Genomic DNA, 13,588 nt, shown 5'->3' with positions numbered 1-13,588 from the left:
GCAGTTTGAAAAGCGTGCGCGTGAAAAACGAGAGAATCAGTCACAAAACGAACGCGGCCTAACTACTTCTCAAAACTTACTGTCTGAAGAACATGGTCTTAGGGCATGTTTGGGATGCTTATGACAGTTACAGCTTCTCACTTATTATTCAGAAATCAAAACCTCCCCAAATAACACTCATAAAATAAACTAAAATTCAGTCTGAAAAAAAATCATCTTTTCTATATTCTGATAATACTTGTCACTATTTATTTCTCGTAATCTTAAGCTTGTGCCCTGAAACTAGATGTAGGAGCACACCAAGCAGTGAGGATTGAGGAATCTGGCGTGTTTGTTTGTCTCCCCTGAAACATGGATGGTTTGTCTGCTGCCTGCCTAGCTACAACTGGCCCCATCCCATTGCACACATGCATTTCAAGCTCGCTAGGGTTCTCCAAGCTATGGCGATCTGGGGACTTGCAACCACTAGATTTAGAGCAAGCTCAATAGTATAGCCAACTACTGGCTCTAATTCATCTATAGTTAATCTAATAGCCAATTAATACAATAGCTAGCTATAAAACATATACTACCTTATGTCTTGAAGTCCATGTACAGCTAGCTACAAATTTGTAGCTCACTGCTCTCCTTTCATATCTCTCCTTTCTTACCTCCTTAAAATATGTTTATAGCTGGCTTATAGCCGGTTATTGTACCTGCTCTTATGATCAGCCACTTCATTGTCTTCGTCTAGCTCCTACCTGCAGTTCGTGCAACCAGCGATGTATATAGTAATTTTATTATAGGTGGTTCAACTTATATGTTTTCTTAATTGTTACAGATATAGTATACAATATACAATATAAATATAAAATTGATTAAAGTGCATTATGTAATGATAATAAATGATACCATCTATATGTGTGTGTTTAAGCTAAGATTCTTTTAGATGGTCCTAAGACCACCATGTAGATCTGCCTCTGGGTGCAACCATGATCCCGACGAGTGTTGCTCATAGGTCACTGTCAGATCAACCACCATTTTTTCTTCGAACTTGGATCCTTGTTATTATGTTAGTGCTATTACGATCGCTGACACGTCGGTTCAATCCGTTTTATTCTGGTTTGGTTTTGGCCTCCAATGAGATAAATGGATCAGATTCGTTGGGTTGGCAGATCCGACGGTCTAAGAGATCGAGCAGCTGGTTCTCTCTCTGAGGAGACTGGGCTGATGAGCTTATGGGCTTGGGCCAAGAAGAAGGGCCTGCCAATAGTTTGCTGGTCTACCTCGACACATCCAGTCAAATCAAGCAAGCCTTGATATTATATTTTGTCTCTTTTTAAAATGTCAAATATTACATTTTTTGTCCCTTATCCAGGGCTACTATACTGTAGTGTACACATACGGTTTATTCTTTGGATAGAGTAGCATTTCATTTTTTTTAGTCAAGGGGATAACACATGGTTCATGTTCTTAGTTGTGCTATTATTTTAGTACTCCTTAGTTCCAAAATAAATATCCTAACTAGTTTGATCAATTTTAGTAGATCAGGACTCAAATAAAATGACATCCATGCCTCTATTTACCTACCCTTAGTGATAAAAACACGCTTTAACATTGCTCTTCAACGGATGCAATAATTGTGTAGGCTCTTATTTACTCTAATTTAATTATTTCCTTGTTTCAAAGTAGTCCATGTGCTTTGGTTGATTAATTAAACGGTGTGAAAAATATAGCAATAAATTAATATATAATTAATTAACTTTTGATTAAAAAAGTTTAAAAAGCGGATTGATATGATTTTTAAAAGATATTTTTTCATATATATATATATATTAAAGATATCGTTTAATAGTTTAGAAAGTATACATGTGAAAAACAAGGGAATCTATTTTGTTAGCTAGCCAAGAGAACACGGTCTTAGCCATTTTTTTAGGTCAAAATTTTTGATGAAAACAATCATTTGTTTCCGGAGGAAAGAAACGAAACCAATGCAAACACCTCATTAATTTGTTGCATTTTTTTAGCATATCACTTTTCTGGACCTTAATTAATTAATTATTGTACAAGTATAAATGCTACCGACGGACCGACTACAAATGTCTGACACCAGTATCTTATGCAGCCATCACCATTATATGTGAGGTTTATACGTTAATATTTTCTTTTGCTATCACGCGTTTCACGCTAGCCTCATGCTGAGCGTAGATAAAAACCTCTCTCTCAAAATTTTAGGCTTGATTGTTTGGCTTATTTAGAAAAAAAAAGACAAACGACATATTTGTATGCAAAAAAATTTCGCAAACAAAATTTAATACATGTTGTTAGCGATCTAAAAGCCTAGGTTGAAAAATAAATAACGATAAAATAAACCTAAATCTACTTTAAAAGTCCAAATTTTATCTTACAAGCAAAAAGATATGTTGCAAGGATAGTAATCGTTCACGGGATGAAACTAACGATCTGAACACGACACATGTGAGTAATTGATCCATTGAAATCAAATAAATTCGAAGATTCATAATGCTACGAGCTATGTGTATTCATATCTCATTTATTTATGGGTTATTAAGTAAAAACATAATGGTGTTGGAATAATAACTCCCTTAATAATAACTATTGGTTAATGGTGGAGTGTATGATAATTGATGGCTGCTGCAGGCTAATTGGTTACTCTGTTCCGCTTTATCTTCCGTGTGATCATTCATCTTCATCATCCTTTTCTACTTTTAAAGGAAAATAGAATTGATCTCACATACACGCAAGACAGAACACAATTCACTCTTACATCCACACCAAGTTTTTGGTCATGTGCTGCTATCTGTTGTTCCTGGTTTTAATACTTATGTGCACAAGTACTTGGAATGAGCAGACCTCTAAAATTCCACTCGCTTGAGTACCCTTAGACGGAAAATCAATTGTTGGTAAGTAGTTCACGTGACTGTTGTCATGTGACAACTCTCTACTTTCTCTATATCGACGTGTCGACCACTAGAGGCGGCAATGAAGAAAACAAAAATGACGGTGGATGGAGCGGTAGCGGCAGCAACACTGGATTAAATGGCGACAACACCAACGCTTCTTTAGAGTGTTTTCTATAAGTATGTTTGCCTACTCTAGTGTTAAACGTATTTCTCGATGCTATTTTGTTTGCTAGCATAGTTATGTTTACCACTGCTTTAGAATCACACAATCTCACTCGTCATGATATATTTCTGGATCAAAATATGCCTGAAAATGAGCAAATTGTCAACAAAACGGTCCTCTACTCTATTTTTGATTATGATGTTCTATTAAAATATAAAAAAATAAATGTTTATTTTTATTAAAATACTTTATATAATCCATATATATGTCTTGTCCTAGTATTTTTAAACTAAATATTTTAAAAATTATTAGTAGTCAAAGTTTAAAAGTTTTACTATACCTTTATCTAAAACTAGTTACATCCAAATGAAGATATCTGGTTCGTGATTTTTTTTCTCGGTGGACAGGTGCGGCCGTTTTTGTTTTTTTTTTTTTTTGTTTCTTTTTCTCGGTTTACATGTGCGTGCCGACGTGCGTGAGTGCGTTCTATTATTATTTATTTTTCGTTTTCCTTTTTTTTAAATAAGAGATGTGGGTAGTTGCATGCATATTTGTTTTCTTTCTTTCTTTTCTTTAATTTTAGGTGAGTGCTTTGTTTTGTTGTTTTTCCTTTTTTTCTTTTCACGTGCGTACTATGGGTACTATGGTTAGGTGGGAAGGAGGACGACTCGTATAGATAATTGAAATTACGACAGTGGAGAGAGTACCACATGAATATATTGCTATTTTACTAATAAACTTAGATGCCTCAATCCATTCTCTCCACCGTCACTTTCAAAATCACCAACAAAACTATAAATTTGTTACAACGACTTCCAACTATAGTTCATCGTTACTACCGAATTTTCCAAATAAAAGTTCTCCTTAAAAATACATTTTCATGATTAGATAATATAGAGAGATAAGTAAATTACAAGAGCAAACGATCCCTATATTGCTGAAGCTTCTTCTTCCTTTCCTCGGCTGACCTGAGCTGAGCTGGGTTGGGTATTGTGATAAAACTATGCTAAATAATACTCGCAAATTTAAGGTATAATATTAGATATGTTTAGCATAAAGCTTATCATAAAACAAGAAATTATAATTCATAGCTGCCTCCTACATTAGTCAAAGTATTTTTTTGTCGATATTAGATTAAATTTATGGGATTAATAGGATTTACAAAACCGATCTGGCTAACACAAACAGTTTGTTTTTTCAGTCAAGTTTGAAAAGAAATGAATATAAAAATTTCGACAAAAGTTCAGGGAAAGTCAACAATTTTTGTGAAAACCACAAACTGATGATCATTGGCTTAGGGGTTGATAGCGGTTTGGTAAAATCTTATCAATACACTCTTCAGCCTGATCCATCCGTTTCGAAGGTAACACCCTATCTTTTCACTTATACTTATACATAATTATAAGATAAAATTTATATTTTTAACATTAAATTTACAGTTGATTTTAAGATTTTTTTAAAATTTATTTTTTAGCCTTTTCTTTTATACATATATAAAGATTTTATTGACAAAGTATTTTTATTTGAAATATATCGTTTGACTCTTTACTTAAGAAAACCAAACAATTATCCCTAAGTATTTATTGCCCTAGTATAGATCGTTCTGTAAATCACTTCTCAAAAGTCCATCTCATTTTATCGCCAACTATCCTTTCACCCCTATACATTTCTTATTTATTAAAATACACGTTATAATTTTTTTTAAATTTAGTCTTTTCTAAACAATATAGAAATGTTTATGTCTTAAATAAAGTTATGCAGGGGATATCTAAGACTAAGGCCATGTTTAGTTCACGAAAAAAAAATTTTGGGTGTCACGTCGGACGTTTGATTGGATGTTGAAAGGAGTTTTTGGGCACAAATGAAAAAACGAATTTTATAGCATACCTGAAAACCACGAGACGAATCTTTTGAGCGTAATTAATCTATCATTAGCACATGGGTTACTGTAGCACCTACGACTAATCATAGACTAATTAGACTTAAAAGATTCGTCTTACGATTTTTTCTTAACTTTTTTTATATCTATATTTAATGCTATATTTAAATGTCGAAAGATTTACGTGATGTTTTAGGAAAAAAATTGTAACTAAAGGGGCCTAATATAAGTAGGGCCGTGTACGTGAGAAATGCGAAACATTTGCACACAGCAGCACACAGAAAAACCGTCCATCAAACCGCGGGCAGAAAAAAAAATCTCCCCTCGACCCAAACACGGCATCGCGCGCGTGAGATCGATGGCGCCGCCCGCCGCCGGCGAGTCCGCGGCCGCGGCCGCCGACCAGGAGAGCGCGCGGAGGGACGGGAAGGATACGGGGAGTGGGACAAGGCGGCGGCCGCGGCCCGATTGCGCCGGCGCCGGCGCGCGGCTCCTGTCGCTCGGCGTGCAGGCCGCGGTGATGGCCGCCGCGCTCGCGGTGTTCCTCCTCTTCGCCGCGGCAGCCGCCATCCTGCTGCTCCACCTCGTCGTCGCGGCGCGGGCATTCCGGAACCAGCACCGCGGGGGCAGCCGGTACCGCGTCCCGGAGACCTCGCCTTCGTCGCCTCCGCCGTACGCCTCCCGCACCGGGCTCTCCCCCGCGGACCTCCGCCTCCTGCCCTGCTTCGCCGTTTCCTCCTCCTCGTCGTCTCAGCTCTGCGCCGTCTGCCTCGACGTGGCGTGCGCGGGCGAGCGGTGGCGCGCTCTGCCCGCGTGCGGCCACTCGTTCCACGCCGCCTGCGTTGACCGGTGGCTCGCCAGGACGGCCGCCTGCCCCGTCTGCCGCGCCGCCGTATCCGTATCTGTGGGCTGATGACGCGATCCTTGCCGTGAGTTTGCAGCAAAGGCGCTACCTTCGCGCAGCCGCCGTGGTGGCGACGCAACGCCTGTCGAGGCATGCGACTCCGTAAGGTTTGGTTCCCGTTAGGTGTTTGGCAAAATGCCTTGCATCATGATGTGTATTGTACTAGTTTTAGCTGTGCATTTTGCATGGATCTTTCTGCTGTTGTAACCAAAGAAATAACGAAAGCATGCATAAACGTTCCCCTTTCACAAAATCTTGCAGTGTTAACTATGTAGTTTTTCTTACAGTTAGTAGTATTGTGTAGTTTATGCCTCTCATGTTTCTTGCAGTGCAACTTGTGAATTATCATACTCATACTTGAAGCATTGGTGTGTGCAAATGTGGGGATTTCGAGATAAAGTATTGATTGATTAATATTTTAATAGTACTAGCTCACAAAAGGAACAATCTTCTGTGTGATTCTTCTGTCTTACAGTAATACCATGCAGATGTCATAATTCAGGAACTAGAGGTCAATGAAGTGTAGGAAACTTCTGCTAAGCTAATTTAGAAATGGTCTTGGATGTACTGCTTTTATTAAACAAATAGTAGCACCCTGATGCCAAGATTTGGAGATGAATGAGTTGTTGGAAGCTTCTGCTTTTACTCCAAAAACCAGGTAGCCTGATTGATCCAGTCCCTTATCTGCATTACTTTTCTCCTCATCCTTCTGGTAGGTGTTAAGTACGTTTGAGGTTTTCTTTTGATTTTGGAAACAAATTTGATGCATAGTTCAGCTTATCCACAGATTTTTTACGATAGCTGAAATTCTATATTTCATCTCTAGCATATTTAAACAGATTACAGAGAGGCACACAAGATATAAACAGAGAAATCTCCTCCCTTATCCTCCCAAGGTACCTGCTCAGTATAAGTAGTGTAACCTCATCCCTGTGTAAGGTTCTTTGAAATAAGGATAATTTCTTCCGCAAATATAGCATTTCCTTTTTTCCCAATCTGATATAGGCTGTTTCTGTTTTCTGTTTCCACATAAATTGCATTCGACGACCACTGAAAATTGATGTTTGGTTTTGTTTGATCTGAATATGCCATTTATGCATCTGGTCCTGCTACTAGTATGGGCACAATTTATTGTTGTCATGTGACCTTCTAACCTGTATACATTGAGCATTTGAGCAGCGTCATAACTTATAACACCGGTGCCCCTTTCCAGAAGACTGTTTCAGAATTTCAGTACTTAAGATATCATCCTGTCTGCAATATTTTTCTAGGATGAAGATTCCAAGGATGTATCCTCTCATATGGCATAACGTGCTTAATCCTGGTCTTTTTATAGCTAATCTCATAGCAATATTTTACCATAAATACTAATGTGTTATGAAATAGGAGCAGCTCCCAGGCGAAGCAATATGTGCTCCATGATCTTGACGAATCAGGTGTGTACTTGATTGCGGAGAAATCATAAATGGCATTTCAGGTACTACGTCGCAAATACTGTTTAATTTTTTGGAGCATAAACACTGTTTATTGTTTAGTGACAACCTATAAATATCATTGTAGGAGTATATTTGTAACAGTGCTACACTGATCACTGATGCGACAAGTGTGTTTTATGAAACAGCTAATAGATGATGCTATGAGCCTATGATTGATGATTGCTTATTTGCTTCCATTGTCTTGGTTATCTTAACTAATACTAGTAGTAGCATTGCATCCTTCTCCATCTTGTCGGAAAGGAATTGGGAAATGCCAGTGTGGTTGGAATTCATGTTATTGTATTGTAAATTACTGATTCCCCTTTTTTTTCCTATCATTTTGACATTAAAGTATCCGGTATGCCAGGATTACTTTCAAAACATGAATAATAATAACTAATCTGAGAATAACTTCATGCACAAATAGTGCTATAAGCAGTCTTAAGTAGGGTTCACCACTTCACCTTACCATGATATATCCGTATTTTAATTTTTGAGTTCAAATGTTTGAACTTCACACCGTAATACATGGTTACTACGTGTTAACAGTAACGTGTTGAAACTTAAAAACAAAAAAATACGAAAAAAAAACTTGTAATCTGTCCATTCCATATTGAAAGGCGTTTTAGTCCTCTCCAGATTCATCGCTTGATCAATATAACGTGGAATGAGGGGAGTAAAATTTCTTAAATATTGTGAAAAACTCAAAGAAGAGTAAAGTACATGGTTGATCTTGGTCACATGTATCATCTGTGTTTTTTACTCTTATGATATACATATAGGTCATATAACTTACTGTCTCTGTCCCATGATAATTTCATTTTTTAATTTTTATGTTCAAAGTTTGACCATTCAACTTATTTAAAAAAATTATATAAAATTTAAAAAAATAGTCACGTATAAAATAACATTCATGTTCTATCATCTAATAACAATAAAAATATTAATCACAGAAAATAACTGAAAATAAACTTATTTTGAGACGGAGGTATTACTAAAGTGTCTTTCTGGTCCCAAACCGTTACGAGCCCTGCTCGGGAATCTCACGTGTCATTGATGTGGCATGCCAAATAGATGTCGGGGTTGCCTCGTCAGTAACTCTATAACAATTATTAGCAATTTCTTAAGAAGCGACAAGCTTTGAGTTAAATTTTTGATTCAAATGACCAATGTTGTGTTCCTTTACCGCCAAAGATAAATGATATATCTGATTTTTTATGAGTTATTTAATATTATAAGTGATATAATCAACTACTATAGAGTTACAAATCTATTCCAAAAAGGTAATAGGATGAACTTATGCGTATAAACTTTTTATAAAAAATATATTATGCAGTGGTTCATGAAGTATACGAACAAAAACAAAGAGAAAACTGAGAATAGTTTCTATAGTCTTATAAAAAAAGAGTAGCGTGGTGAATTTGTCGCCTACGACACCACAAACTTCTTTCTATTTTTAAAGAATAAATAACTAAAATCTAAATATCAAACCATTTTTATTAACTATACTTTAATAATATTTTTTAATAAAATTCCGCTATAACACACGGCCATACGCCGGTACATTCGAACAAGGCAAATCTTTGCGTGTGATGTGATCAAGTGCAAATTGTGCAATGCCAGCACAATTTGAAAAAAAAAACATGAAAAAATTCAGAGAGAGAGAGAGAGAGAGAGTACGTCATGCGTGCCGTTTGGGCGTCAGAGCCCCAACGTTTATTATTCCCAGATCTCCACCTCCGTTCTCCTTCCGCTCCGCTCCCAAAATTTCAAATTCCCGCACGCTCCCCTCCCTCCCCGCCGAAACCCTAACCGCCGCCGCCATGGGGGGCTCGCACAGCCGGGAGGACCTCGACCTCTCCGACTCCGAGGACGACGACTCCGTCTCCCACGCCTCCGACGCCTCCTCTGACTTCGCCACGCCGCCGCCGTCCTCCGCCAAGCCCAGCGCCGCGGCGGCGACGCCGGCCTCCATCGACGCGATCGACCGCTACCTCCGCAGCCTCCACCTCAAGTACGCCGAGCCCATCTCCCCCGGCCCTAGCCCCGGCACTGCTGCCCCCGCCGCGCTCAACGCCGTCAAGCTCTACCTCCACATCGGCGGCTCCTCCCCTTCCGCGCGGTGGATCATCTCCGACCGCCTCGCCGCCGCCTCCCTCGCCCGCGCGGGGGACGGCGACGGCGATGCCGACGACGACGCGCCGCCCACCTGCCCGTGGTACCTCGTGGTGGGCTCGAAGATCCGGGCCAGGGTCGGGCCGGAGCTGCAGCTCAAGACATTCCCGGAGCAGCGCCGGGTTGATTTCGTCGCCGACGGCGTCTGGGCGATCAAGTTCCTCCACGCCGACGGCTACCCAAACTTCTATGCCAAGTACCAGAGCTGCCTCTTCGAGAACAGCTACGGCGTTGCGGCCACCGACGAGGGCCGCGCCAAGGTGTTCGGGAAGGATTTCGCGGCGTGGGCGCGCCCGGAGGACGGGGACGAGTCCATCTGGGAGGACGCCACCGATGGATTTGCACCAAGCCCAAGCCGCAGCCCGATGCCGTCGCGCAGCCCATTGCTGAAACCGCTCATGGAGGATTTGAGGGAGTATGAGGAGCCAGTGGAGGAAGGCGGGGGAATACAGAGCCTTGCGCTTGGCGCACTCGATAACAGCTTCTTAGTCAGCGATTCGGGCATCCAGGTGGTGAGGAATTTCGAGCATGGTATACATGGCAAGGGGATGTCAGTGAAGTTCTCTGGTGGGAGCACCAACTTTTCGACACCCAAGAAGGCGCTTCTTATGCGCGCTGAGACAAACATGCTTCTGATGAGCCCCGCAACGGATGGCAAGCCTCATGCCAAGGGTGTCCATCAGCTCGACATTGAGACCGGGAAGGTGGTCTCTGAATGGAAATTTGGAAAAGACGGTGCTGATATTAACATGAGGGATATCACAAATGATTCCAAAGGGGCGCAAATGGACCCATCAGAGTCTACCTTCTTGGGGCTTGATGACAACAGGTTGTGTCGCTGGGATATGCGGGATCGTCATGGGATTGTTCAGAACTTGGCCAGTGCAGCGGAGTCGCCGGTATTGCAATGGACTCAGGGACATCAGTTCTCTAGGGGCACAAACTTTCAGTGCTTTGCGTCAACAGGAGATGGGTCAATTGTGGTTGGTTCACTGGATGGGAAAATCCGCCTGTACTCGAAGAGTTCTATGAGAATGGCAAAGACAGCCTTCCCAGGGCTGGGTTCGCCAATTACTCATGTGGATGTGACGTATGATGGAAAGTGGATACTAGGGACAACAGATACATATTTGATTCTTATATGCACCATTTTCATTGATAAGGACGGAAAGGAGAAGACTGGCTTTGGCGGGAGGATGGGCAACAGAATTGCAGCGCCCAGGTTGCTCAAGTTAAACCCACTCGATGCTCATCTTGCTGGAGCAAATAATAAGTTCCGTGAAGGAAGGTTCTCATGGGTGAGTATAGCCTACCTCTTCATTTCAATTTACCTTTTAGTAATGTAGTTCATTGGCCAAGACCAGTTCGCATGCTTAAAACTGGTAATCTTTTGTTTTATCTTGCTTATTCTGGAACCACGAATTTATGACGTCTAAATCCACAATCATTTAAAGTTGTTCAGCTGTTTGCTTGTTCTGTATTATAGCTTATGCTCATTAAAATTGATCATGCTTGCTGTGATTGGGCTATTGTACATGGCATTGCAACTTTGACATTATAGTGACTGATCTATTGGATTTGCTTAGCAACACACATGTCACTTTATTCTGTATTCTCTTTGACCAAGTCCCTCTTGGAATTTCGGTTACATGGAGTACATCATGAAAAGGATATAATGTAATGCTATGTTCTGGCGATGCATATTGTTAAAAAGTTACAACTCACTTTAAGCTGTTGGTATCAACCTTTACCAGCAGAGGTTTGACAACATGGTATACTTTGCTTTTCTAAATGTAGGTTGCTACATGCCTAAAGCTTTGTTTTGAGTTAACTACTTAGTGCGTAGGTTTCACATTTTATTTTGACTCAGCACATATTTTGTTGTGTAGGTAAATATATGGGAAACTATGTAAAACCAGTATGAATGTCCTTTTAAAAATTCATGATAATCTCGTGTATAGCTAAGATGATATTAGACAACTAATAGACAAGTTGAAGACGAAACTCAACGTCGTCTGCTACTGCTAGGTATGAAACTAACAAACAGTTAAGTTTGTTCATGAATTTTGAGGTTATTGTTCGATTTTTCTAGGACTTCTGAGCAATAGTTTTTAAGTTTCCACCTAAGTTATGCTATCCCTTTCATATTTCTCCAAAAGAAATGTGGTAATGTTTTATGTTGAGTTGTTGACACCATGACATCTAAGTAGGAGCTGTTCTGGAATGTTTGTCACTAAACTCGATTGTTCATGCTGATGGAAGTCATGGAACATCCTGTAAATCAATCAAATTCATGTTTGCGAATGTGGTGGTCTTTTGTGTTAGGTGACGGAGAACGGGAAGCAGGAGAGGCATCTGGTGGCGACGGTGGGGAAGTACAGCGTGGTGTGGAACTTCCTCCAGGTGAAGAACAGCCACCATGAGTGCTACCAGTGGCAGGAGGGGCTCAAGAGCTGCTACTGCTACAAGGTGATCCCCAAGGACGAGTCCATCGTCGCCAGCCGCTTCATGCACGAGAAGTACGCCGTCAGCGACACGCCGGAGGCGCCGCTGGTGGTCGCCACGCCCATGAAGGTCACCTCCTTCAGCATCTCCAGCAAGCGCTAGCTCCCCGCTGCGCTGGCGCCTTGTCTTGTCTTCCAGTGTTGTAACACTTGCTATTACAGATGAATTGTTCCCTTGTTGACTTCGACTTCTCTTTTCGCCCTTTTCAACTAGTACGGTGATGATAATCTGAATTCATCATCAGCATGGATTTGTTTTTCTTTTTTTTTAAGTACGATGATTATCATCATCGCATGGGTTGTGGTAAGATTATATGTACTCCGTATAATGTATTGACGAAAGATCATGAGACGCTCATTACATTTTCGCTTTTTATGCCCTCTCTGCACACGTGAATGTGTGATGGTCAATCAGGGTTTTTTTAAACTCCTGCCTTTGTCTTCTCGTTTCTGTTTATGTTTATATCCATAATTACACCTTAAATTTAGAGTTTATTTTAAAATTTTTATACTCAAGTTTATTTTTCAAAATTGATTTTTAAATTGCTAAGAATATATACATAAAGTTTTATTATAAAGTATTTTTTATTTACAAATATACCCAAACAACCACCGCTCGCCCTCTACTGGGCGGAGTTCAATCCCTTTCGCTTCACTCTATAGAGTGATGAATCGGTTCTAAAAGTGACAACAAATTAGATTTTTCTTGGTAAATCAGAGCGACTTCTCTCCGTACAATGTAGTTGCGTTTAACCACAGATCTGTGTGACAGTGTGAGCATCAGAAGTTCAGAACAGTACACCTTTGTCTAAAAGGGAATTAATTTTTTGGCTATGAAAAGGACATATACATTCTAGGTTCATAACTTGAAATTGGCTCCTTTTGAGACGAATGGTAGGTAACAAATATTTAGGATTATAAGAACCAACCTGCATGCAGCTAGAAAAGGAGATAACCTTATGGCCTTTCCAATGGAAAAACGAGGCACGATACACCATCGCGCACCAGGGCACGACAAATGGACAATGCAACCGATAAGTGATCTAACTTTGTTACTCTCTGCTTCATAAAGTTTACTCGGTATCAGGTACAAAACGTTCCAGGTAGCAAAAGTCTCTATCTTTCAAACGGAAGAAATGGGAATTGTACTCAACAACAAAGTCCTACAGAAACAGTTTTGTGATATCATCAGGAAGGGAGAAGTGGAGCCGCCTCTGCGATGTTTGACACCACCCTCAACTCCTGTGGCTTCTTGTCTGCACGATAAGCAACAAAAGAAACCTTTAGAACTGATCACACTGTCATTAGAACAGAAGATATTCATCAAGAAGCATGATGGAAAAACTAAAGCCAGATCAGGTCAGTGGCTGCAGGAGAGTGATGATGAGACAATGTGCAGTGGACAACACAATAACACTTGATCATGCAAAACTATCATACCCAGCTTGCTACCACAAGGCGAGGCGACCAGCCTGGCAGCCATGATATCTGTTTTTTGCTTGTTACAGTATGACTAATGAGCAACAATAAGGTAGAAGGATCCAAAACCTTGGGCTTCGGGGTTCAAAACTAGGAATCAAGGTTT

At 40.4% G+C, this 13,588-nt stretch overlaps 2 protein-coding genes across 5 annotated transcripts; both read left to right on the top strand.

Moving 5' to 3' along the window:
* The first annotated feature begins 5,221 nt into the window (after positions 1 to 5,221).
* On the top strand, positions 5,222 to 7,634 carry LOC107303582 (RING-H2 finger protein ATL56-like). 4 transcript variants are annotated; one of them, XM_040520319.1, is made up of 4 exons: positions 5,222 to 6,507; positions 6,676 to 6,745; positions 7,242 to 7,326; positions 7,410 to 7,634. In XM_040520319.1, exon 1 carries the CDS (start codon positions 5,304 to 5,306, stop codon positions 5,856 to 5,858), a length of 555 nt encoding a protein of 184 aa, XP_040376253.1. In that variant the 5' UTR covers positions 5,222 to 5,303; the 3' UTR covers positions 5,859 to 6,507; positions 6,676 to 6,745; positions 7,242 to 7,326; positions 7,410 to 7,634. The 4 variants fall into 4 exon arrangements, with proteins under 4 accessions (XP_040376253.1, XP_040376251.1, XP_040376252.1 ...); XM_040520317.1 differs by having other exon boundaries at positions 6,676 to 7,326; XM_040520318.1 differs by having other exon boundaries at positions 5,222 to 6,745.
* Positions 7,635 to 8,981: 1,347 nt separating this feature from the next.
* LOC102710270 (protein CYPRO4-like) lies at positions 8,982 to 12,414 on the top strand. Its single transcript, XM_015833524.2, has 2 exons — positions 8,982 to 10,797; positions 11,825 to 12,414. The coding sequence occupies exons 1-2, from the start codon at positions 9,148 to 9,150 to the stop codon at positions 12,104 to 12,106; spliced, it is 1,932 nt and encodes a 643-aa protein (XP_015689010.2). The 5' UTR covers positions 8,982 to 9,147; the 3' UTR covers positions 12,107 to 12,414.
* Positions 12,415 to 13,588: the final 1,174 nt, after the last annotated feature.

Source organism: Oryza brachyantha, chromosome 2, assembly GCF_000231095.2.
Source record: "Oryza brachyantha chromosome 2, ObraRS2, whole genome shotgun sequence".
Lineage (NCBI taxonomy): Eukaryota > Viridiplantae > Streptophyta > Magnoliopsida > Poales > Poaceae > Oryza > Oryza brachyantha.
Note: the sequence above shows the minus strand (reverse complement) of the source record. Positions and strands in the feature narration are given on the sequence as shown.

Coding starts and splice junctions, on each gene's coding strand:
- LOC107303582 (XM_040520319.1), top strand. CDS start 5,304: ATGGCGCCGCCCGCCGCCGGCGAGTCCGCGGCCGCGGCCGCCGACCAG.
- LOC102710270 (XM_015833524.2), top strand. CDS start 9,148: ATGGGGGGCTCGCACAGCCGGGAGGACCTCGACCTCTCCGACTCCGAG. Junction 10,798..11,824: donor GTGAAGGAAGGTTCTCATGG/GTGAGTATAGCC, acceptor CTTTTGTGTTAG/GTGACGGAGAACGGGAAGCA.